We start from the raw sequence: 22,018 nt of genomic DNA on the forward strand, positions 1-22,018 counted from the left end.
CATATCAAAAACCACGATACAATCTGTGAGCTAATTTACAGTTTGTAGGGGGGCACTAAATATGTGTAGTTCATTCATCAAAGAACAGAGAACAACATTAACAAAAAAGAGTAAGTGTTAAATATATACGAATGCGCCAGATAATTCATTAGAAGATGAAATGCTTAATGTGGTCTATTCAGTAAACATATCAGTCTGCTTTACATTCTTTATATAAATATACTATATAATATATTCTTGATAATAAGATTACTGTAGTAGAGTTACTACAGTAATCTTGAAAACATTATAATCATTGTAAAGTAAATAAACACAGAAAATTTTAAAGAAGTTTATTCAGTAATTTTGTACATACAAATCTACATATTGCTGCAATGTTAGGCTCGATACATGGTTCGATATTTCACTATGAGCATCCGAGTTAAAGATATCTAGATTTTGTACAAATAACGACTTTCATATTCTATCTATAGATGTATGATGTTTGCATGATATATATATAAGGCAAAAAACGATAAGAACTAATGATTCGCACACGTGCGTATTAAATTCAAATTCGATTTCATAAATTACACTAAGCTCCAGAATTCTTACCTTATAATACATAAATAACAGTATCCCGATTTTATTTGATATTTAATATATAATACAAATAGGTTAGCAGCCACAAAAGTGTAAAATTCATAGTGTTCATAGAGCGAGCGACGCATACAACTAGTAAAAAGCTGCATCACAAGTTTCGTCCACAAAAATGTCAGGATAATGTTGATAACGCTACAACCTAACAAATAATTCGTTATAATTTTGCTATCTCTAAAGCACATAACAGATCTAACGCAACGTTACTGCATTCAGTTGTTTAAGAATACGTTTTCTGGGTAAATGTGAGTACAAGTCGATACATTTTGTGGACGCAAGACAACGCGACTCCAGGACAAGCAGCATCGTGCAATAAATAAAACTGATTAGTAATATCTCGTTATTTACTCATTATAAATATTTAAAAATTAATACAATCACAATACGAGAAATTGACTAAAATGCTACATAAAATGAGACTATAGGTGACTGTATATGGGCCACAAACCTCGCTCTTTGAAATTGTAAAATCAGTTCCAATATACGGTCACCGTAACATATAGTAATATATTTACATAAATATGCTTCGAAGTGGATCTTACAGCTACGATATTAATGTTCCTATACGTACGTTTATACATCGAAAAATCTATAAAATGTTTACAGCTTGATCACTTCACATTGTATAAACATAATTAGAAATACATGCATGTGTATACGAATTATAAGAGCTCACTTCTAATAAAAGATATTTTAATAAACCATTCCAGCCAAACACTTGCCGACACAGCGAGGAGCAGGTACAAGGAAAATTGTTAATAATGATAACAGCATTGGTCAATTTATCTAATTTATGAAATAATTATAATTTTAAGTCCTTTCACACGCTTCTAATTCAATAATAATTATAACATTTAGTGATAAAAACATAACTAAAATATTGAACCTACTAAGAAAACTGTACAAGTTATAAAGGAGTTACGTCTTACAAAATTCCAATAGACATATTATGCATTAATTTATTGCCCTCAATAATATTCACGGATATACTGTAACTCAATAGACACTTATGCTACAGATTTGTGATTATGATCTCCTCGTGATGGATGAATTCTATTTTAAAATTCGTGTAAAATAAAATCACTTCAATATACAAACAGATAAGTATATCACAATGTAGTGTAGAGGTCGATATAAAAATGTTAATATACGTTCTTCACACTTAAAATCTTATTAAAAATTTCGTGTAAATAGTTTCAAATTGATTTTAGAACTCAATTCTAACTAAAAAATACTTACAACAAGTACAAAAAATAAAAATAGCATAACTTAAGTTGAAAGGATCGGACGCAGCTGTGCAACGGGGTAACAGATACAATTCATTAAGGCTACATAAGAACAGAGATTACCTGAAATAGGTAAAAAGGTAACGATATATCATTACATTGCATTGCGGAAAAAAAAATTATAAATTTCCCAATTTTCAGTTACCCAATTGACAGACTTACTTGAAAACCTCACATTACAGCCAGCTTCATTGTGTATGTTCATTACAAAACAGTATGCTGCAAACAATTATCTATAACAATTTAGCTTTACAGCTTTGAACAAATACGGTTTTTTGATTACACAGTTTTCTTACGATTGTGTAATCTGCATAAGAAGTAATGTCTTTTAAATGTGAGGCGATAGATTTGTTTGCATCGTTTTTGCTATTGGAACCAATGGTTAATGAAAATAATTTTTTTATTGCTTTGTTCAAATTTAAAGCAAGCAGTAGTACAAATGCTGAACTTATACTATTATTCTAACATTGACTATAACAAAATTATGCCTGATAAACACATTTTTTTTTGGTATTATCTCATAATTCTACTATGGAAAGAATATTTGTGTATTTTAGTTGGATGTGCATATAAATGTGCTGCATACGTAACAAATATACTCCACTTTAATATTTATAGTTTGAAGCGCTCAGATTATTTACCCATTATGCATATCTTTAAGGAAAAACGAAAAAACATTGTACCGAATGTATGTTGCCTCTGAAATAACCATAATTATTTTCACCAAAATGAACCACATTGTCAACAGACATATCCTGCCAATAAAAAATTCTTCAGCAACATTACACGCGGTATAGAACCGAACATTTGTGAAGCTGTAATGTGAAGTCAACAGATAGTAAGGAGTTTAATTGAAGAGTACAGAATTGGGGTCCTCGTTGTCCATCTGCTTCACGTGTCGCAGCACGTCCTTTTTGGTGATCACGCCCAGTAAACGCCTGAAGGGAAAATTAATTTTTAAATGACAAGTTTTTAACGTGTTTTCAAATTAAATCGGAACCAATGAAGATTAAGGGTAGAAAGGCAGGTAATATTGTCATCCAGTGCACCGTGTGAATTGATAGGACACATGATTTTCAGACATCTTAGGTTGGGGATCGTGGAATTTATCAATTGTAGAGCAATGATAAAAACACAAACAAACATTATAATAACAATATCATGTTAACTTAGTGAATAAAAAATTTCTAGTTTTCAAATAAGTTATTAATTTTTTATTTATTTCATGTTTGACTTAGGTTTTAGAACATAGAATTAACTTCTCTGAAAATTTATGTTAGTTATATAAACTATCGTATCTTTTAAGTTAGATCCAACTGCACATGATGTGCAAATTTGATTAAAATCGGTTGAGTAGTTTAGAAGTCCATCGCGAACAAACAATGTGACACGTAATTTATATATATATATATATATTAAGATTGTACTGCTAACGAAGAGTCCTACCAGTACCACGTCACAAGTAGAAGCGACCACTCACCCGTTGTGCGTAACGAGCGTCTGCCGCAGGCCGAGCTTGCGGAACATGTCCACGACTGTCTCCATGGGCGTCTGGTCGGTGACCGTGATGGGCGCCAGGTCCAGGATGCGGGCCAGGGGCAGGGGCGGCGGGCCGTGGCCGAGCGCCGCGCCCGCCGCACCCGCCGCGCCCGCCAGCACCACCACCGACTGGCCGGTGATGCCCTCCATTGTGCGCCGCGCGTTCGCTGCAATGTGACCACGGATTTGTGTGATGAGTGCCATATCATTATTTCATGCTGATGATGATGATGATGATGAAGATGATGGTCAATTATCGTTAAAGGATTACTTATAATTTTCAGTGTAAGTATAAGTAGTTGCTTATGTCCACAATAAACTGAAACAAGTGTTTAATACTAGCTACAAAATATTTCCCTCTCAGGGTCAAATTAAAAAAATATACATTTTTACTTTTTTAATTATTTATCCAAATCACACATATTTTCTTAGTGTTCACCTAGAACCATAAAGCGTAAATATCATGTTTCAAATGTGATGGTAATGAAGATAAAACCCCCCTATATGAGTAATACTCACCAATAGCAAGGTTGAGGTCCCTCCTCAGCACGAAGCCGACCAGGTACTGCGACTCCTTGGACACCACAACCGGATACCCGTTGTGCTCAGTCTCCTTCAGCAGGGTCTCCACGTCATCCACCGTCATGGAGTCTTGGGTGATCACGGATAGTGTTTCGTTGCGCCTGAGACAATGTGATCAGATTGGTTAGTACGTTAATTTCATTATGCTTGAGAAATTTCACAAAAACGAATAATAAACAACGCGAATGTCTAACAAGTAAGTAGAGAATGTCGCATTTTTATTAAATTCGCTGTATGCATTAACAACAGTACGGCCAACGAAAACATTTGAAGAGATTTTTTTCGTAGTTGATTATAAAGAACTGCAGTGCACGTAAATAATTGCACGTGTGAATTTCGCTGGCTCGCAGTTTCGGGTGGACAACAGAATTTATCGTGGGAGTCGAGCATGCTAATACAAGCAAATACCACACCCCCCACAGAAAACCGGCATGAAGTAATAGCATGCTATTGTGTTTCCTACGGTGAGTGGAAGAGCTCGAGGCCCGTTTCCTTTTCCTGATCCTTTGATTCCAGTCATCAATCCTTTTCTTATCCCTTAGCCGTTAAAAGCGGGCAGCGCATTCTCAGAGGTCTGAGCCTCTGCGAATGTTCATGGGCGGTGGTGATCGCTTACCATCAGGCGAACCACCAGCTCAGTTGCCCGCTATGACATTAAAAAAAAATCAGGGCATTCATTAATTTTATGCCCTTGTTTGCTCACATCTAAACGCATACATATAAATATAACATTTTAATCGTTCGCATTTATTGCTTGCTTAAAACTACGAAATATTTAGGTACATATTAACACAATTATTAGTGTTACACTATCATAATCATCAACAAACTCTTATTGAGATAAGAAAACTCATATATTTATTGAAATATTGTTTCATTCTTGTTATCAGGCGAAGCGTGTTTGTTTGCCTTTCTCTCATAAAAATGCATCATTATAGACATTATCTAGCTTATAGCTTTTGAGACACTTTCCAATGAACTCTGTATTTCGCTATGCATTTTGCTCATTAAAAAAATAAAAATTCGCTAATTATCTGTAATAATTAAAAATAAGTATGAGTTTCGATTGCTGGAGGCAGTTTGAAGCTTTTACGCTTGCTTATTAAATAAATTAATTCAATCTGTACAGTTTACAGTATATGTACAATCGCGCGCAAATTTAGACATCTTAATGAGACTTACAATGCAATGTATGAACTTAATGCCAATATTTCTGCACTGAAGTATCGAATTTATCAGTCAGTATTAAATTTATAAGCATTTAAATATACATATTGTTTTTTAATGGTTGAACTATAACACATATTCATTGAGAAAAAAAACAGTCATTCGCATAAGATTTTTCAGAAAACGTTTAAGTGGGTGCATCATTAAATATTCGCTTTAGCTAGCCTCTACCAAGACCTCTACTACCCATTCGATGACGTTTGACTATATTAAGTTTCATTGTTATCCGTCCTTATTGAAACCCTTGACAATAGAACTACCCATGAGAACCACCACAATCACTTAACCGCACTTCACACTTCACCATCAACCGCTACACACACCAAAGGAAACCAAACTGGCACCTACTTCGGCTGCATGACATCCGCCGCCAGCGAGGTGTGCTGGAACTCGTCCTTGCTGTCCAGGAACGGGTACCCGTTGAGGGCTATGTGCGCGTCGTATATCCCCTGCTTGCCGAGCGCGTCGCCGACCCACTTGGAGGCCATCGCGGCGGCCATCAGCGGCACGATGTAGCGCACGCCGCCCGTCAGCTCGAACATTATCACCACTAGCGATACTGGAACAGGTGAGAGTGTGCGTTATTTATCTTGTTTACGTCATCATTGCTCGAAACGGTGAAGGAAAATATTGGGAGGAAACCAGCATGTGCAAGTATCAAACGTTTGATGATTTGATGATATTTGACATCGGCAACCCGCACTTGGCCAGCCTTAGAATCCTTATAGGAAGCCTGTATACCTGAGGACAGTTTATATGAAATTTTTTTAAATCATAGCAGGCAACTGAGGTGTTGGTTCGCGTGATGGTAAGCCCTTAACATAGTTAGTTAGTTGTAGGGTATTGGTTAGTTGATAAGTTTTTTTCTTTTTTGTCAACTCGAAAATGATTACCAAATTTTGGGATATAAGTAAGTTGTAATCTTTAACCCGCTTCTGTTATTTTCACCTGCGTGTTTGTATGTAACCGAACCGAGACTCGATTTTGTCACACTTTAAACGACACAAAAACATTTTGTATGAAATATTTACCTTTTTTATCTTTTAAACCTACCCTGGACTCTTATGAATACATACAAACACAAATTATCAATATCGGCTCCGCCATTCTCAAGTTTTAGCGAGACTAACGAACAACAACTTTGACTTTTATATATATATAAGATAAGATTCGTCCCCCACCGGTCATTCTAGTGACGCCGCCGAGCACGGCCGCCGCGCCGACCATCGCGTACAGGCCGGGCGTGATGCAGTCGTCGCCCGTCGAGCACTCGCCGGAGAACAGCCAGCTCTTCGGGTACTTGTTCGCCAGCTGCTCCACGCCTGCAATACACGAGACGAGTCGACATTAGGTATCACTGAAAAATTCCATATCCGTCAGATGATCTGGGAGATACACGATAGAGGACTGATATAGCTTTAAAGTTTGTTTTATTAAATCATCAATTTTCTTATGATATACCTATATATATGAACGCTTCAGATACTTTTTGTTGGGATGGATGGAACTCACAGTTTCTGTTTACATAAAATATAATAACTAACTAAGTAACAATTTGCTGTTATGATTATAACTTATCTGGTGTATGTATTTCTTAACGTCTGTACAAATGTTATACAGAGTATAGAAAATTAATAAAAAAAGGGAAAGTATAATAAAATATATTCCAGCAAATACAACATAATGCTAATAATATATTGACCATTTGATATAACCCAACAATAACTTTTCACTAACCGATGCCCACAATCCTGCCGGGTATGGCACCGAGCGCCAGGCTGGGTATGAACAGGCCACACGGCACCTTAATGCCGAAGGTGAACACCGTCATCACCAGCTTGAGCACCAGCGCGAGGGTGAGCAGCCACATCGCGCGGTACACGCCATCACCGGCCGCCGCCTTCTCGATCGTGTTCACGTCGGTGAAGTTGCGGTTGTAGTCACTGTTGATTAATTGTGATGATGATGATAGTAATGCCGACTTATCGATAGCTCAATAATATAAAGTAGATGCATCTGGATGATGAGGTCTGATTGTATACTAATTGGACACAATGATAAAGTACTTTTGTCACATTTGTTAACAATTAATGTGACAAACATTATAATTAATGTAAGGTTACTATACATTACATGAATGTTAAAATGATTTTGCAATTATTTTACATAAGTATAATATCGAGATTTATATAAAAAAAAAACATTTATATAAAAATATTGATATAAATTTGTCTTATGGGTTATCCATACACTTAACACATTGGTAAAATACTTGATTTGTATATTATCACAAATATATCTATATTACATTATATGTGTATAATATATACAAGCAATTCAATAAAGAAAACTCACCACAGAGGATCAGTGTTGGATATCCCGCACTGATTGAACAGCAAGTATATCAGCTGGCTGGTGTTCATCCTCGTGTATGGGTTGGGGTAAGCGATGATGGCAGTCACTAGGGTCACCACCAACACCTCGGTGACGGGGTACTGGCCGAGCTTGGAGTACTTGCGGTAGCGGCACCAGTAGATGTTCGCCTTTATGAATATTGTTGCTATGCAGCCCTAGATAAAGTATAAACTTTCAATGAATGCGTAGTTACATTTTTTAAAAGGACTTTTAGCAGGAAGAATTGTAGTATACTATATACAGAACAAACCCTGAATAATTTAAGATTTGAACTGTTCTATAAAAAAAAAACTCTAAAACAATTTACCCCAATAATGCCAAGGCCGACGAACGGTATTAACTCGAAGAACTTCCACGGCTTGTTGTATTCCACGTAGAAGAGTACCAAATGCTCATTTCCAAACGGATTGATCGAACGCAGGATGAATGCAGCTATGAGCGCACAGAAGAACGAACGCCATAGAGTTTTCAGTGGGAAGTAATAAGATACCTGAGAAAGAAAAACTGTTGTAATAAAATACATTTATTTAAAATCTTGTTATGTATATCACCGTAATTGTAATAATACGTTTTATGCCAATGATTAATATTTATTTATAAAATGTATGCTAGAATGAAATAAATATAATAAACTTAACAATGTTAAAAGGAATTTGGAACAATGACATCACATTTTTAGCAATTCATTTAGTGTTAAATTTTCATACGTTTTACTGTATTTACCGAACACAATATCTTAAATTTTCTACTATTAAGGGATCGCCAATCAGCATTGGCGTCCTTGCAATATTTGATAAAGACCGTCACGGTTAAGTGGAGCGTAAATCGACAAATTCCAATGAATTGAATGAAGAAGAAAATTAAGGTGCATTTTATCGGTGTATGATTTAATATCTTGTAAAGTTATAACATTTTCTTTTAATAATATGCATACGAATACTCTTTGGAAATAACTACGCTAAATTAAATCATTATACTACTAATTCACGCGAGCGACTGTTCGTATTAAACTCAGCCTCATTCTCTTATAATACAAAAATTATAATTCTTCTTCTTTATTCCAACATAACATACGAACAACTTACACACATAACCGTACTTATGATTACAAAACAAAATTGCTTTTTTCTAACAAACCTCTTCAAGACTGAAGAGCACTCCACCAATGGGAGCTCCGAATGCCACAGAAACTCCCGCGGCAGCTGCTGCCGACAATATCTCTCGCTTCTTGGCCTCATTGCGTCCGTATTTCGGAAACAGGTACGATAGAATATTACCTGAACAAATAAAAACAACAATTTAAGCGCTGTCTCATAATACATACGAAAAATAAGAATACATACGCTAAAACAGCCCGAACTGCATACATTATCTCGTTAGCAGCTCGTGTCACTATTTATTTAGTAGGTGGCGCGGGCAAATTTTAATGTTTATAGTCATCTTATACTATACTTAATCAATTATGCAGCTATTTTAAACATTTCAACTCAGTCAACAACTTACTATCACTATGCTGATGTCGTGAATAAATTACTAAAGACCCTTTTCATGTTAACAATTATACTACAAGAAAATATATCATGGTTATTTTGTTATATAAAATATATAGACTTTTGCTTCTATAAAATAAATGCATTAACTTCAATTAAAATTGTACTGTTCTTTTTATCGATAAGAAACAAATTTTTCAAAATGAAGATTTAGTCAGGGGATTTTTCTTGTTATATAACTTTAATAAAGAAATGTATTCATTTCTTCAATTCATAATAGTTGCAACACATAGTTTATTATAACAGAGTGAAACTCACCCAAACAACTCGCAATATGGACCATAGGACCTTCTTTGCCCAGCGAGAGGCCGGAGGACACAGAAAGTATCAGCCCCACGGACTTGATGATGAGTGTCCACTTTCCTAAGTATCCCCTGATGATGAAACCGCTGAGGATTGTCTTGATCTCCGGTATACCTGACAATGTATTTATAAGGAATTAAACTTATACTTATATAAAGCAAAGTGTTTGTTGCATTGATCTTAGGTACTCTGGAACTGAGATATAAAATTCTTTCACCATTATACAATGGTAAAAGATTTTATAGCTCAGTAATATATGTGATCTTTCATTGCTATAGGCTTTTTATGTATGGAAGTGGATCACTAGTGGATAATGATTTTGTAAGTTAAGAAGGTTCAAAACATCTCAACTAGAAACTAAGCACTTGATATTTTATAAATTGAGGGCTTGAATCATAGCTTGCTGATAATGGACCCTGAAAGCCTAATGGCCAACTTATACATGATCTAAAAAGTAAATAAGACAACTTCACTCACCGGAGCCGCACGCATACGGCGCGAACATTCGCACCAGCGAGGCGGACAGCGCTGCGAATATCAGTGCCCACACGATGTAGAACAGGTAACTGATTATGTACGCGCCCGGACCTTCCCGGGATTCACCAAACACTTGAGGCCATGTTAACCACTGAATTATAAAAACAAAAAAAATTATATCAAAGATCTTTACTTTATTATTGCATTTGTATGTACACTTGAATTAATGTACATACACTTGTAAAGATTTTATCAAAATAAAGTATATAGTAGTTACCTCAGAGCAATTCTCTCTATCAAATGTGATTTCATCATTGGACCAACAGCACTGTTCCCTATTGAACCAGAAGGCCTGCGGGCATATACCGAACTTCAGATCCGTCATCCACGAGGCACCGATGTCTATCACGCCTGCGACTACGCCGGTACACACTCCCACTAGTAGAACACACACCCAGCCCGACCAAGCGTCGTGAGCGCCCTGTACACAAAGCAGATTTATTTAAATATTGTAAAAATAGAAAAGAGACACTTAAAGCACATTAAAACAAAAGTATTTCAATGCACAGTTCTCATAAACCAATCAACTATTAACATTGTTATCATAACATAATATTGACTGATTTCTTACAAAAAATTCTACCAGAATAATATTCAAATAAAGAAAGATTTGGACTACCTTTATAAGATCCCATATTGAATCCTGCCTCTTCTTAACTATGTATCTGTGTCGCATACGATCTCTGGCAATGTCCCTCTGCCAGTCAATTGTGTGGAAATCGTCATATTGTCCGATTCCTGGGATGTCATCTGCTTCGCCTGAACATTAAATTAAATTCAAATCATTATCATACTATTTGTCTTGGACTCTGGGAGTTCAATTACCCTTGATTCCATGTATGTTTCAAAATCTTTAAGAATTTCAGCTATATGCTTACTTAACATACAAGTCTTATTAAATTGCAATTATAATATCAATTTAATTTTAACATTTTCCTCAACTTATCAATTGTAACTGGTTTATTATATCAACAAGTGATAACAGAATAATAATTAGGAAAGGAAAAAGAATTTTCCTAAAGATATTTTATAAACATTGCATTTATTTATTTCTTTAAGGCCAGCTACATACATATTCTTAGTTTTCAAATGAGTTTTTAACTGCATTATAATTCCACTCACACAAGAGAAAAAGTTAAAGTATTATGGTTTCGGGTAACTCACACACACAACCGCAAGGTCGAGTTGCAGTCACGTGATGTTTCAGACAAAACGATTGCGATTTTACTTATCGCAATTAGGTAGTTTGTAATTTACTATGATAGTGCTTGGAACATATTAATTCCTGAAGCGTATTATTCAACAATGATAACAATTTGGAAATAATAAGTATGAATAAAAAAAATTAAAGCAATAAAAAGTGCAAACACAAACAAGCATCGAATGTTGAAGAGAAATGGCAAGCGTCATTATAAGCTAATTAGCAAGCGAAACTGTATCTCACCTGGCAGTCCGGAGAACATTACAGCGTCCCCTGAAAAGGTCGTTATAATCTAATTATGCTGCTAATACTATACTTTACTGCTTTTTTTTCTATCAGATCAATTCATTTTACATTCAGTATGGTTCTAGCATAGTCATGCTATTAGAAAGGTAGAAAACCAATGAAAGTTTATGTAGGTAACAAAAACAGTTTTAAATAAATTAATAAAAAAAAAAAAACAAAAAGAAACTAAAAAGTGAATGACGAACACACAACTTTGTTGTCTTCGAATGCCAAATGTCAATGTCAAATATCAGAGCAGATGTCATTTGCAAGACAGAATTGAAATGTTGCCATGCGTTATGATGGAGCATTCATTTTGCTAATTAACAGGTAAATAAGAAATGGAAATTTAAAACCAGAGTATATATCAACGCATTGATAGTGGCACATTATTTTGAATAGTTAGTAATTAAAATTTCACCAAAAGCTATTGAAATTTAATGTTTTTTTATATAGTAAGTAGTAGTTCTCTGATAAAACTGATATTTTTCTGTGACGTAGTGAAATTTCGAATATTAAAATTTTGCATTTGAGTTTACTAAAACATAATCAATTTACCTACAGCATCGCCAACCAACGGAATCGATTCATCGGTGTCTAAAGCTGACTCTTCCATCATTGTGGAAACCCAAACGAAAACACAACACGGCCTTTTGAATTAGATTGCAAAACTGATATATGTGAGGTACTGTATCTTATCTCACATGTATATACACTGATATGATCAATAATTTTTATATCATTGGTTAGAAAAGTAGAGAAAATTTTATTGGTTCCTATCAGTTTAAAATTAAAATCAGTCCTGTTTGTCCATAAGTAAAGCTGAATGATATTATCCTCTGCGTCAATACAACTTCGGAGTATGTCAAGCAACGTTTATCCGTGCGTGTATTAAATCTTAAAGCTCAAAGCGAATACACGCAAAGTTGTCTATTATTTGGTGATATTTCTAGCGATGATACTAAATGAATGAAAATAACACTGCAAATACACAAACACACGTCTGGGTGTGGGAGCGGTGAGTTTAAACTAATACCACAACAGATGCAGAAGTAGCAAAATAACTGAGCGATATATTTGCATTAAATGTTATTCTTACCAGCCGAAGAACTGAAGTACTGAGCGATGTACGCTTGAAATGAAAATAATTATATTTAGGGCATTTTTCAATCGATGTTTCAATGTTTTACAACAATATAAAAATGTCACCAGTATAATTTCAAGACGGATAAATACATCACATGGTTAAAAACATTGTTTATTACGATATCCGACGAATATATTATAACCAAGGATTGAAAAAATGACCCTTATTCAAATGTAATAAGATAACATAATATAAGTTGGAATGTATGTATTTTATACTTTAGGTAGAGAGATTTATATCGTATCGGTGACATAAAACTTAACATTCCCTATCACTTAATTTTATCAGATGAATGCAATTGCTTTTATTTAACTACAAGTACTGAGCGAGTTATCTTGTATAAAAATTCTATTATTAATATACGATGTATTTGTGCAACACGATTCTAATATAACACACGATTGATTGACACAAAATTATAAATTTATTTATACATTTTATCCAAGTTATACACGATCTCGTTTACTAGATTCTCTTTTAATGCAAGCATAATATTTAGTGTCAATTTAACTGCATGCACTCCATTTCTTTCATTCAATTTCGTTGCAAACCGAATAATATGTTAATGAATTATACATATTTTAGATCCGGCTCGCTTTTCCGTTGCTGATAATTTTTTTTTTCATCAGAACTACAATTTTGTATATATGTAGTGCAAAGCAAAAAATTGGAGTGATAATTATAACAACAACTGTTTAATTACCTACTTACTTCTCTTTATAAAAAAAATCTCCTAAAATTTTCATAGAGCTAAATTAAACATGGCTCACGTATTTTTAAATATTTCGGAATAAACACAAATTACGAATTCTCTGAAGTTTAATGAAGTTCGAATAACATTTCGCCGTACTTACAAACATCGCAGATTGTTCAACGCTCAAAATATCTAGGATAATGAACGACTTGAATCGTATTTCTTATTTAATCGTGTCATTCCCGTCTGGTGTCGATATCGGCGATTTGAGTTTTTGTAAACAAAGAATTGATATACTTTATCGACAACGATCACCTTAACTCGTTTCTTAATTTAAATTGAAAACATTAAATTTCCAAAACATTGTCTCTAAACCGATATATGTATTGCGAAAATATTTTCAAGATTGTATCGTTGAGTAAGATATGTATGTTCTCTTTAAAATTAATAGTTAAGCACCACATAATTTACAACACGTAATGGCCGCTTCACGGCTCCATCAATTTATCACGGTGAAACCGTCCCAAAATGGTTTAAGCATGTTATATCCATATACTAATGTTTTAAGAATATTATACCATACGAATTATGAAGTCCTAATATGACTTATAAATCTATGGGTGGGGTATTTGAAAAAACACAATACACAACTTACAAGTAGCGCTTGCGTCGCTGTACCTCGTGCCGTGCTCGTACAGTTGGAAGGTGCCGTGGCTGGTGGGCGTGGTGGGCGTGTCGGCCGCGCGGTGCGGCCCCGGCTTTATGTTCACCATGTCATCGTCCCCGCTGGGCCCGCCGTGACCGTTGCCTTCATTTGTACCCTGAATTATGAACGAACGTTGAGAAAATTTATTTTATATTATCCGAGCTGGAGGAATCGACTTCACTCTCTTTCAATTCAATTAAAAAGTGGCGAACAATTACTTCAGTCACATATAGACGGCAAACTATAGTATTGTGTTTATAGAGACCTGTGAGGTACATGTATTTATCTTTATAAACTCCGTCCCTACCACACTTTACGACGAGATCTTATTTAATCTTCTACTAATATTTATGACTCCAATAATAATCAAAACACACAGTTCGCTTGATTCACAACACATGCCTCAACCACTGCAGTACCATGGAAACGACGGAAATTTACAATACTTTCGTAAACCAAGGCAAAGCAAATATTTTTTTTGAGTACCGTTGAAAAAGTAGTTCGTAGCTACGATCGCTTCACTCGACTATATCAATGATTTCCTCTTTACCGTGACGTTTCAGGAGCGACACGGAATCGATATGCGCGACTGCACCCGTCGTACCTATTCGCATATGACACATTACGAAAGCAAGTGGACGTACTCCCAACGATTATGTAGTGTTTAAGACTTTTTTAGAACCTCCAAATAAGAGGCTATTTTCTGATTGTAATATTATTAAAAAAAAACAATAACTCTTTCGAATTCTCCAAGAGACGTGAATGATATTATAAATTTTCGATTATATGCATCTAATTAAAATCTCACAAATCCATTTAAGTAGTTATTTGTGTACCTACTCACGGCAAACATCAGGTTACCGGTAGCTTTTTACAGTACTTTTATAATTCTACCTGTAGACAGGTCTTGGAAGGTTTCAGCAAACACGACACACCGTCTAGTCACCTAGTGATTTCAGTCGGAATCAGCAACACGGTGCTTATATATTTCTTCTATTTAACATAAAAGCTGGTAATATTCGGACCAATTAAGGTGTCTTTTAAAGTTTAGTACAGTTTGTTTAATTGTTAAAATTTAATTGTTTTGAACAACATTCGTTTTTGTTTGTATTCTTGTTTGTTTCTGTGATATGGTATAGGCATTTAGATAAATTTTATTTTACAGTATTATGTTATATATATAATTTCCTCATAAATCTATTGGAGTTGTATGTATTGGATGGTTTTTTTAAACTACTTCCATAGCTTATCAATACGTGACGAATGTTTTCTGTTTGATTTTAGATAAAGCTGTGCTAAATCAAGTATCGTGGTACAATTAACATTCGATGAAAATAAGTTTTCATTTTAAAACCTTGAACGCATATTTAAATTCTAGAAAATACTTTTAAATCATGTAACGCATAAGAATATTGTATTGCTGTGTGTTGCAGCACGCTACACGCATATAGACTTTCCTTGTATATCCGGTCTAAAAATATAAATTATTCATTGCTGAAGAAATTTCCTTTTCCAATAACAATTGGAATCTATTTCTTCTAAATCTCCTATATAATTTAAAATAATCGGGTTACAGACTACACTAAACGCCTGCCTTTAAGTCGTATACTCGTTAACAGAAGTGCATGAAATATTTAAATTTAATTTATATAGTGTGACCAAGTTACATTTTGATAAAACATTAATGATAGGAACAGTGTTTTGTTGTATGATGTTTCGTGCATCAATTCGCATACAGACGTGATGTATAAACAGCGCACGTACAGACACACGGACATAATTAGACTTTGTATTAGGACCAAAGCTTTGGCTTAGAATTATTAATATTTAATTCAGGGCCTTATCAAACATTATGATTATATATACAACATTATTATTTATTAGAAAACCGCAGCTTTATCACTTCCAAGACCCAAACTATTTATTTTCACAGAGATATGTATAAATTATAAAAATTAATTAAAAGATAAGCCTTTTAGCACCAATGCGTCACGATCACCGTCACCTCGCACCACAACATCACAAGATGTATCCAATTATTGCATCTTGAAGAAACAAAATCAATAACCAGTCGTATAAGAATGAAAAATTCTTTCTTACCTTTATCCAAATTAACAGTCAATTCATTTCACACAAACATCTGAATGTCTCGAAACTTAATACTTATAATATTATAAGAAAATTGATAGCACTGGCGTCTTAGTCAAATCGAGACGTATTTTGATAGAAATTCTGACAGTAAAGATTCACAACGTATATAACGTACCTACTCGCTTATACCAATTTCCACCAGCCAGGAGGAAAATTAAATTATGTCCGAGCACAATTGCGTATCGAATATCGTATGAAACTCGAACCGTGTTTGGTAGCCGGAGGGTGATTGTAGCTGCCCGGAGTACTGACTACAAAAATCGATACCGACTGCCTCGAACTCCGCCGCGATGCACGACGACCATTAATGCAAACGTACCTAAGCTAGTGACGTATATTTTAGCGTGTCGATAATATTTAATTGATATATTGTCATTGTCTCATTCATAATACAACAACATATTACATATTATGCTGTGTTATAAGCTATAATGATTAAATAAACAAGTATACTTTATAGGTCATAAAGTCATAAAAAATAGTGTTAGTAGTAGGTACTGTATTTTAATTTATTTTATTGTTTATGCGTTATAGCAATTATTTTTTGTTATTTCGAACAACAGTAGGTCTTTTTAGTAAAGTACAAAAAACTAGACTCACAATCACTCTCGAAAAATGTATAACGCAAAACACTCAGAGAGAGTTTTTTAAGAGCGTATGTAATAGACTTTGAATGATACTGCCATGAAATAAGGTTTTAATTTGAATGAATGTTTTATACAACGCCAGTGAGATATTTTTTACGACCCTATGACCGCCGCGATTTAGCAAAAATCTGTTGATTATACACAAAAGAAAAATATTCTCTATGAAATCACAATGTTGCTTAAAAATAATATGACAAAAAAATCAGAATGATATTTTCCAATCGTTAAAAAAAATGAAAAAAAAAATTCTATCATAACAAATTTACAGCATTATAAATCAAAACACTATTACATAATAATGTATCCTGAAGCATATCGCCATCTTATCGGTTTTTTTTCTACTATAGTATCGTATACACTATACATTAAGTTATAAAGCATACATCACGCTTGCTCATGTAGGACTAGGACTCCCTTTAATTGGTGATTGTGAGTTGTAGTGTAGTTTTAATACTTTACAGTACTTTAATGTATATCAGTCAGTTAGTTTTTTTTATTATAAAGTTATCTCATGTTATAAAGAAAGAAAGGAAAAAGTATCTTAAATGAATGTAACAAAACAAAAATCCGTACAGCCGTTAGTCGTTATAACCAACACGATTTCATTTACGCTTTAAAACTAAATGATCATTGATCATTAAATCTACACTACTAATATCATATTATGATTATAGATATTATAAGTTTACTCTTTGATAAACTCGGGATTCGAATAAAGATTAGAGTTTAAAGCTCGGCGTATGACGGCGCGACGTAGCTGACTTACAATTAGTCATATGCTGGTAACATTGAACGAACGTTTTAACTCATAGATCGAAGGAATATACAACACAAGTTGTTAGAAATAAAATAACATATATGTTACTGTTGACAATTGTGAATTATTATTTATTTGACTATATGTGAATTTTGTAGTTATTATACGATGAATGAGGAAGTCAATAATATTATGTTGATTAATTTTTTTATCAAAAATTTCATTTTTATTAGAAACGGATTTTAAAGTAATTTTGAAACAAAAATGTATCGTACCTATGACGCCATATTGTATACGATGGTTTTAAAATGTAAAATATAAAATAAAATATCATTTTATAGACTACAATCTACATAGACGCTCCCCCATCTCTACATAACTATAGTCTCCGACAGTCCTGTTGCCTGTTGGTTAAGGGATATTATTGCAATACGCCTCAATTGGAGCAAAAGTTGTTTTGAATAGATGCATTCAAGGCTTTTATATTCAATGCGACATAATCAAATCTACTTTATCTGGATTGACGAACGGACCGCTTGAAATTATATCGCTGTTGTTGCTGGATGGACGCTGGAAATTTTAGAATATTCCGCGTAAATTTCGTAAATTTCACTACCAAGTTATTTTATATTATGATTCTAGCGCTAATATTTCACATACGACTAACGTAAGTTCAGTTTTTAAGTAAATTTTACTATGCATGCGAGTGATATATGTGAGTAACTAAAATCCTACTCACGGGCAATATATCAAACATAAACATCGTAAGAATTATCAAAAAAAAATATGAACAGAGCTGTATTATGTGAATGCACCCATACCAGACTAGATGGAATTCAATAAACCGTTCAGTTATATGATACAGGGTGGTTACGGGTCAACTATTTGAAATTTTTCTCGAACAATCCATGCAGAGAAATATGTCTTCCTTTTGTTGCCTGCAGAAATCCTTTAGGTCTCAAAACCACTTACGTCTACTGCATCTACATATCCCGGCTAGCTCTCAATTGATGCAATTGAACGTTCGTGTGTTCGAAAATAACTTAGTTAACGACCAAACCGACATGTATAGAGAATCTTTACTCTTCTGTAAAACGAATGGACAAACCATATTTCCATACAAATATCATGAACGCATAGTTTGCATGGACGTCTGTCTGTCTAGAAAAATTTCGCATCTCAATCGATGAATAAATTCGAATAATTTTTCGTAATTAATATTGATGATAACTAAGAAAAAGATGATGTGATGATGAAGAAGAAAACAATATTAAAAGTGAATGAAAAGAAAAAGATGATGTGATGATGAAGAAGAAAACAATATTTAAAGTGAATGAAACTTGTAATCAACGGTGCCATTAAAAACAGAATACTTGAATTTAAATAAATTACAGCATACTTTTGCAATCATGCTTGTATCAATTTTAATTAGAGGTATTTGATAATTACTTACTATTACACATATATTAAAAAAGCATAAGAAAGATTTTTTCTTAAACCTGATTATAGCAATCAAAAACAAATGTGTAAATAATGATTTTAAGATTGGAGTAATACCTTAAAGAAGTTTTTTTTTTTCGAGAGAGAATCTAAGCATAAATTGAGAATTCTCCAAGTAATTTATGAACCCAACAAGAAAACCACAACACATAAGTAACAAGCTTTAAGAGCAGGCAATGAAAATCAATTCTTGGAACTGGATAAAAAGAAAACTAGAAAATAAGTCGTTTGGCTATATTTAAAAGATTCTAGAATTCATTTAATCGTAACTACGCCACACGGATTAATCAGACTGACTGGCTTATCACCCAGCCATTCAATTCAATTAGAAAATTATCGTTTTCATTTAATCCCCATACAAATTTACTTTAACTTCCATATTGAAAGGATTATGGATGCTTATTTAAAAACTTATATTAAAACAATTAAAAAAGTTTTAAATTGTTTGTTTAAATATAAAGAAAATTCATGGACAAACCAAAATAATTATGTGTGGTAGATACCAACCTATTCTATCAAAAGTCTGGGTTATTTTTTTTCATTAATTTATCCTCAAATATTAATATTAATTACTTTTTTTTAAAGTTACTAAGGCTAAGGTTTGCCATTTGAATTGCAAAGAAATTTTTTATTAAAAGTAACACACTGAATTAATTGTGATTAACCACATTTCTCAATTTTAATTTAACATTTACACTACAAGATTGGACACTTTTAAGATGACTTTCAATTAAGGTAATGTAAGAATAAGATGTTGACGCCTCCTTGGTACAGTGGTAAACGCGTGAGCGTAGAACCGAGGGGTCCTGGGTTCGATTCCCGGTGGGGACAATAAAAAAAAAAAAATGTCTCGGTCTGGCAGGACACAGAAGGCTGATCACCTACTTGTCCATAAAGAAAATCGATCAGTGAAACAGATGTATGTCATCTGCCCCATACCCCAGTAGGGGATACGGGACTTCATAAAAAAAAAAAGAATAAGATGTTATGTTACAATCACACCAAAAAAAATTAAATGTAAAAATGTTTGACTTTGAATAAATAATTTGATAAATTTTATATCAATAAATATGCAAGCAAAGTTCAATATTCGACAAACTTCAAATGGCAAATAATTATCGTTAATAATTCATGGGGAATTTATGGGGAAAATGGGGAAAACAGTTTTGTTAAAAGAAAATAACAAATAGAATTGAAATCGCTTCATACAAAATATCTTCATTAAAATTCTTTTCAGTGATTTTGATATGTGCTAACAAGTGCTTTTAATTTCAATATATTTCCTACTCTAATTTTTTACGATATTCCTGGGTAAATCTTAATATATTTTAAGCATTAACATAATTTTTTCAACAAATATAAAAACTAATTTATTTTACCTTTTTGTAAACAGACTGGTATGTGGTTGCCATTTTTGATACAGAAGACTTTAATGGGAAGCGCTCCATTGCAAACTATCTGTGAAAGACAAATCATATTTTAAAAACAACAAATATAAGCAAAGATACAATTTTATCGTGCATTACTTTACAATTATTTAAATTTATTTCAAAATTTTTAAATTCTTATATTCGCACTTGTGTCTTATTTCATGTGTTTAAATTTTATTAGAATGGGTTTGTATGGTATTAGAAAACTCTATAATTTACATCTTCGTAATGTTTCAAAGATTGAGAATACTTTTATTTTATGATTTGAAAAGCAATATAAATAAAAGTCCATGAACATGTATATTTCATAAAAATGTATACGAAAGTTGAATACTATGTATAATAGCAGCACTTGCGCTTGTTGCGAAGTAATTATTTTTACTTTATTGCTAGTTAGAGCTAAAGTATTACGCCCCCACAACTCGAAGGCGAAAGTTTCCATTACATTTCATGATGTAAACATATCCGTCACAGATATGTTTACAATATTTTTTAACAATCTTGTCATGCAAACAAAAAGTTATATACTTAATTAACTTTATAAATGATTTAATACCATAATTGGTAATTTGGGTTATTTAAATTTATACGCCATATGTTTACTAACCTAGATACGGATGAACATTTTCGATTTGAATCAATTAATTCTGTCAAAATTGAGGCATTTGATAGGTTTGCGCTGTTTTGGATGGAAAATTCTTAAATTTTCTAACAAGTAAAACTTGTTACGGAATCGAAACGAGTTGCGTCGTCCTGTATTGCGCCTTGAAACTAGTTTGTATTGTCAAACTGTCAATTGTGCGTCAATTGACAATTCCAATCACGATTGTCACAACTGAACATTCAGTCCCAACCATAGACTAATAAAACAGAGTCTGACTATTGTCAAAATCAACAAAAAAAAAATTAGGTCTGTGAAAGGTGCAGGTGTAGTTTAATCGCGTTTATCTGAGGAACTGCTGACATGAAATCTCTGAGTGATTAGGCTATGTAATATTATATACCACGACAGCTACATGTACACAAATGTGAATTTTTTACTGTTGTATACGGAGGATAAAGACAGACCGACTTTGAACAAATTCCAATTAAGAAAATAAAGTAATAATATATTACCCTATTTAACTATCTGATTTATTTGAGTTCACATATCCCTATTTTATTCTTATAATTAGTTGTCGACCAGTTTGATTTCCCTCGTTGTAAACTATAATCAGTTACAAAATAATAGATACAAGTTCCCTATTACGTAATAAACCAAGTGCTATACGAATAAGTATTAAAAGTGCTTTTATTCTTAGATAAATAATTTATTTACCCGTAGCATTATACAACTCTTTGAATTTGTATTATTATTTATAACGTTCATAAAAATTTAGAATTCTAATTTACGTGAGAAGTAAACAGGCGGTCCAATCTTTT

At 33.3% G+C, this 22,018-nt stretch overlaps 1 protein-coding gene across 6 annotated transcripts; it reads right to left on the reverse strand.

Moving 5' to 3' along the window:
- Positions 1-317: 317 nt before the first annotated feature.
- On the reverse strand, positions 318-21,379 carry LOC119835400 (H(+)/Cl(-) exchange transporter 5). Of its 6 annotated transcripts, XM_038360160.1 has the most exons (18): positions 21,204-21,379; positions 20,546-20,624; positions 14,061-14,226; positions 12,664-12,696; positions 11,523-11,552; positions 10,698-10,837; positions 10,296-10,499; positions 10,019-10,169; positions 9,497-9,655; positions 8,826-8,965; positions 7,996-8,178; positions 7,629-7,843; positions 7,011-7,216; positions 6,455-6,595; positions 5,622-5,832; positions 3,984-4,147; positions 3,406-3,631; positions 318-2,863 (listed from the first exon to the last, which is right to left on the reverse strand). In XM_038360160.1, the coding sequence occupies exons 2-18, from the start codon at positions 20,612-20,614 to the stop codon at positions 2,773-2,775; spliced, it is 2,529 nt and encodes an 842-aa protein (XP_038216088.1). In that variant the 5' UTR covers positions 20,615-20,624; positions 21,204-21,379; the 3' UTR covers positions 318-2,772. The 6 variants fall into 6 exon arrangements, with proteins under 6 accessions (XP_038216088.1, XP_038216090.1, XP_038216089.1 ...); XM_038360162.1 differs by lacking the exon at positions 12,664-12,696; XM_038360161.1 differs by lacking the exon at positions 11,523-11,552.
- Between the last annotated feature and the right edge of the window lie 639 nt (positions 21,380-22,018).

The sequence above is a fragment of the Zerene cesonia genome, chromosome Z, assembly GCF_012273895.1.
Source record: "Zerene cesonia ecotype Mississippi chromosome Z, Zerene_cesonia_1.1, whole genome shotgun sequence".
In the NCBI taxonomy this organism is placed as follows: domain Eukaryota; kingdom Metazoa; phylum Arthropoda; class Insecta; order Lepidoptera; family Pieridae; genus Zerene; species Zerene cesonia.

Bases quoted from the DNA above. Each gene is read 5' to 3' on its own strand.
- LOC119835400 (XM_038360160.1), bottom strand. From the start codon at position 20,614: ATGGAGCGCTTCCCATTAAAGTCTTCTGTATCAAAAATGGCAACCACA. The intron at 9,656-10,018 runs GTGAGTGAAGTT...ATACATTGTCAG, and splicing joins GCCGTATGCGTGCGGCTCCG to GTATACCGGAGATCAAGACA. The intron at 7,217-7,628 runs GTGAGTTTTCTT...ATTAATCAACAG, and splicing joins TCCAACACTGATCCTCTGTG to TGACTACAACCGCAACTTCA.